General features: G+C 46.4%; 1 protein-coding gene across 1 annotated transcript; it reads left to right on the top strand.

Moving 5' to 3' along the window:
- Positions 1–17: 17 nt before the first annotated feature.
- Positions 18–3,674, top strand: DIRAS3 (DIRAS family GTPase 3). The gene is made up of 2 exons (XM_006031261.3): positions 18–131; positions 2,312–3,674. The coding sequence occupies exon 2, from the start codon at positions 2,405–2,407 to the stop codon at positions 2,999–3,001; it is 597 nt and encodes a 198-aa protein (XP_006031323.1). The 5' UTR covers positions 18–131; positions 2,312–2,404; the 3' UTR covers positions 3,002–3,674.
- Positions 3,675–4,071: the final 397 nt, after the last annotated feature.

Raw genomic sequence — 4,071 nt, 5'->3', positions numbered from 1 at the left:
AGCCGAGCCCCGCGCTCCGCCTGCCTGGATGCCCGGCTCGTCTTCAGCCGCCTGGAGCAGCCCGGCGGTGCCCCCGGGACCCCGCCAGTCACTGCTGCACCGGGGAGGGCCATATCCCAGCTCAGATCGAGGTAACAGCAGTCTGCAGGGCTGTTCTTCCTGCCGCCGGTGTCCTAGTTAAGACGACAGCATTGCAGAATAAAGGCTAATTTGATAGAGGAGCATCGGGACTGTTCAAAAAGAGAGAGGGTGGTTCACACCTGTGGAGTGGAGGGCGATGGACATGAATCGGGGACGTGGTGATGAGCCATGAAGTCAGCTGACTCGCTCAGACTGCCCGAGTAGAAGGGATGCTGTCCCTCCCAGGCAAGGTTTGGAAGGACCAGGAATCAAATGTACCACTGCACCCCCCTCCCCCTCCCCCTCCCCTTGATCTGCCCTAGTCCAAGAAAGCCGGCACCATCTCTGACTTGGCCTCTGTCTCTGGCTAATACTAGAACATATAGGTGCCTGTTTCCCTAATCTTACTGTTTACGGTGTGCAACCTCCTTTTCATCACCAGAATAATCTGGATCCCTACCTATCCTGGTGCAACAGGGTGGCCAAAAAGGTAGAAATGCCCATTTTGCAGATCTGTAAGACTAGTGCTATGTAGCAGTTCTACTACTAGATCTCAGTGTATTTCAAGGAGGTCGGTATCATCAGACCCAATTTACACATAGGGAAACTGAGGAATAAAGAGCAGCATAGACTTGACTGAAATTATTCAACCATTCAGAGGCAGAGCCTGAGCCTCAAACCAGCACCCTGTTCTCCGGTGCACGCCGACAGATGCTGTAACCATACTACCGAAACACTGGTTCCCTGTCTCCTAACACGGTGCCTGGCAGAGAGTTGGAAAGGATCCTCTGATTGGAGGGGTCATGCAGATCTGTCCAACGTACAGTGTTCACCTCTGTGCCTCCTCTCCCGAAAGACTATGGGTAGTATTTCCACAGCAGCCTATTCTGAAGCATCAAAGCCCATTCAGTTCCTAGTTCAGTTTCCATCCCATTCTAAAAAAATAAAATAAAAAAGGCAGGGCTTGTAGCTCTACTGGGAACTGGGTAAAAAGCTGTAGGACTTTCCTTTTAAATGGCTATGTCTATAGGTCTACAGGCTTAGTTTGTCTATAGGTTAATACAGTCCCATCAGGATAAATCCCAAGGAGAAAACTCCTGCTAGATGTGGAAGCTGGATGTCCTTGGGTAGTGGGACTTACAGAGTTGGGGCTAAGTTGGCCTAGGTCCAGTGGAGTCCAAGGGATCATCCTGGGTGCTGGTGAAGCTGTTGTTTTGTAGTGCCTCAAGGTGTGTGTGTATCTGTGCATGCGTGTGCATGGACTCCTCTCCTTTTGATCTCCATTTATGCAATAGGATTTGAAAGGCAGGAGCCAAAACTTAGCTAGATCCGAGAGAGTCCAGGTGTCGGACTTGGAGGTTGTTGTGCTGGTCTGTGGTGAAGGACAGTTTTTGAGGGGACAGTCTTCTTTTCTGTTCTGATGGCACAACTGGCCAGGGCAGGAGCTTGGGTACAAAAATTGACAGGCTCCTAATGGGGAGCGATGGAGCAGCCCCAGTTGTAGTAGCTCTAGTGCAGCCTGACTCTCCTGCCTGTATGCAGTCTTGATTATACCAGCTAGTGAAATGCTACAGCCTGGTACATTATTTTGCATCCAACATTAGGGAGAGTACAGTGTTAATGAAAGCTGGTTGGTGCTGCCTGTTGCTCCTTGACACCTACTGTGGGTGGATGCATAAGCTATATCGAAAGAAAATGAATAACCCCAGGATATGTATCCAGCTAAAGGTGGGAAGTGAGGGAGCTTGCTGCTGGCAGCCGGAGCTCCCCAGTGGCTGGGAGGAGGCGATTCCAAAGCAAATGCTAAGCAGAGCCTCTGTACAGACTCCAAAGAGCCTTTGCACTAGCTGCAGGGGAGCCAAGGGCTGCGGGGCTGTCTGTTGCTTGGGGACGGAAGAACTTTAATGAGTGAGGCTGCCTGATCTCCGCACTGATGGGTGATTTTAATCTCATTTCTCCGGATATTGGAGCTGGTGGCTGCAGGTGAATTACAGTTTTCACTCTTAATATGATACTTGCTGCATATGAGATGCATGCCCAGGGGACTCTGACTCCTTGTTCTGTCTGATACAGAAGAGAGAGAAAGTAAGAAACGTCTTATTTAATTGCCTATTGAAATCATCTGCTGTGTAGTTAATGAATTGCTGTGAATGATGTCTTTTTTGCTGTGTCTTTTTTCCATCTCTTACAGGCCATCTCTGTGTGGGGGTATGTAAACTAACGGAACCCAGGCATTTGCAATTCAGATCTTCATCCTTGCTTGGCTCCCTGAAAAAGATACACTATGCCAGAGCAGAGCAACGATTACCGAGTGGTTGTGTTTGGGGCTGCAGGGGTTGGTAAAAGCTCCTTGGTCCTCCGTTTTGTAAGGGGAACATTCAGGGAAACGTATATCCCTACAATCGAAGACACATACCGACAGGTAATCAGCTGCGATAAAAACATCTGCACCCTCCAGATCACAGACACCACAGGCAGCCATCAGTTCCCTGCCATGCAAAGGCTATCTATATCCAAGGGGCATGCCTTCATCTTGGTGTACTCTGTCACCAGCAGACAGTCCATGGAAGAACTTCAGCCAATCTATGATCAGATTTGTCAGATCAAAGGGGATATTCAAAAGATCCCTATCATGTTGGTTGGTAACAAGAGTGATGAAACCCAGAGAGAGCTGGATGCCAGTGAAGGGGAAGCTTTGGCCAGCAAGTGGAAGTGTTCCTTCATGGAGACCTCAGCAAAAACTAACTACAATGTACAGGAACTCTTCCAAGAACTCTTGAATCTGGAGAAGAGAAGAGCTGTCAGTCTTCAGGTTGACGGAAAAAGATCAAAGCAGCAGAAAAAGAAGGATAAACTGAAAGGCAAGTGTTCTCTTATGTGATTTGCCTTGATTTTCTTTCTCCCTCTCCCCCTGGACTCACATCACTGCATGATGCCATCAGAGCATGGACTTTTTTTTTTAATGAATATTTGCATAGGCATCTGCTAGAAATCTAAGAACAAATGTCTTGAAGGTGTCCCAGCTTCAGCTCTTCTCTGAAACCTCAATTGGAACATCCCAGCTGTTGGCCTGAGGAAAGTTTTGTGCATGCCTCTTTGTTTTTAAACACTTAACCCAGCATTAAATGTTGACCATTAGGCCTTGAGCAACAACAATAAAAAAAGTTTACAAAACAGAACAGAAATGCCAGAGTGTGTATTGAAGCAAAACTCATCTTTGTTATCCCTGTGAGCATATAGTTGGTTTTTAAATATTCTCAGATTATGCATTAGCCTGAAACAAAACACATATTTTGCCTACAATATGTATATGTTCTCTTCAAGGAAAAATAATATTTAAACAAAAATATACTGACCAGAATGAACCTCTGACATGGTGAGGGATTCTTACAGCTAGGGGACAAACACATGATTCTTCTGGATATGTACATTTTGGGTGAGAAAGTGATTTCTTTACCAAAGACATGTTTGTTTCATAATAAAAGGAAATTTTTCATATATGCCCTGTTATGCAGCTACCGGCATTTTACAGTTATGTGAATTATTAAAGTTATTCCTGCATGTAATTGGTTTGTTTGCTGTCTTTTCTTGCCATCAAGACTCTTTTTCACTGAATTCTGTAATATGGTTCATTTGCCTTGTCTTCATACTTCATGGCAGTGAGGGGCCTGTAAGGACAGAAGATTTTCAGTACCCTGAGTTGAGCTCTCCTCCTTTTCTGATCCCAGCCTTAGAGGACTAGACCTTTATGTACCTTAGGCCACTGACAAAGGTTTGTTTGAAGGTGTGATTGGGATCGATCATGCCTCCTGCCATGCATGGCAGATGTGCATGGTAAAAGGTGCAATTTTGGGATTGGAGATCAGATCCAAATTATGCCATATTTATGAGTGCAGGGGGGATGTGGGATTATCATCCTGGGCTCCCCCTACACCAGCAAGGTGCCAGGCA

The sequence above is a fragment of the Alligator sinensis genome, unplaced genomic scaffold (assembly GCF_000455745.1).
Source record: "Alligator sinensis unplaced genomic scaffold, ASM45574v1 scaffold1339_1, whole genome shotgun sequence".
Classification (NCBI taxonomy): Eukaryota; Metazoa; Chordata; order Crocodylia; family Alligatoridae; genus Alligator; species Alligator sinensis.
This window is presented reverse-complemented; position numbering and strand designations above follow the sequence as displayed.

What these genes read in the sequence shown, in the direction of transcription:
- DIRAS3 (XM_006031261.3), top strand. Translation starts at nt 2,405, where the DNA reads ATGCCAGAGCAGAGCAACGATTACCGAGTGGTTGTGTTTGGGGCTGCA.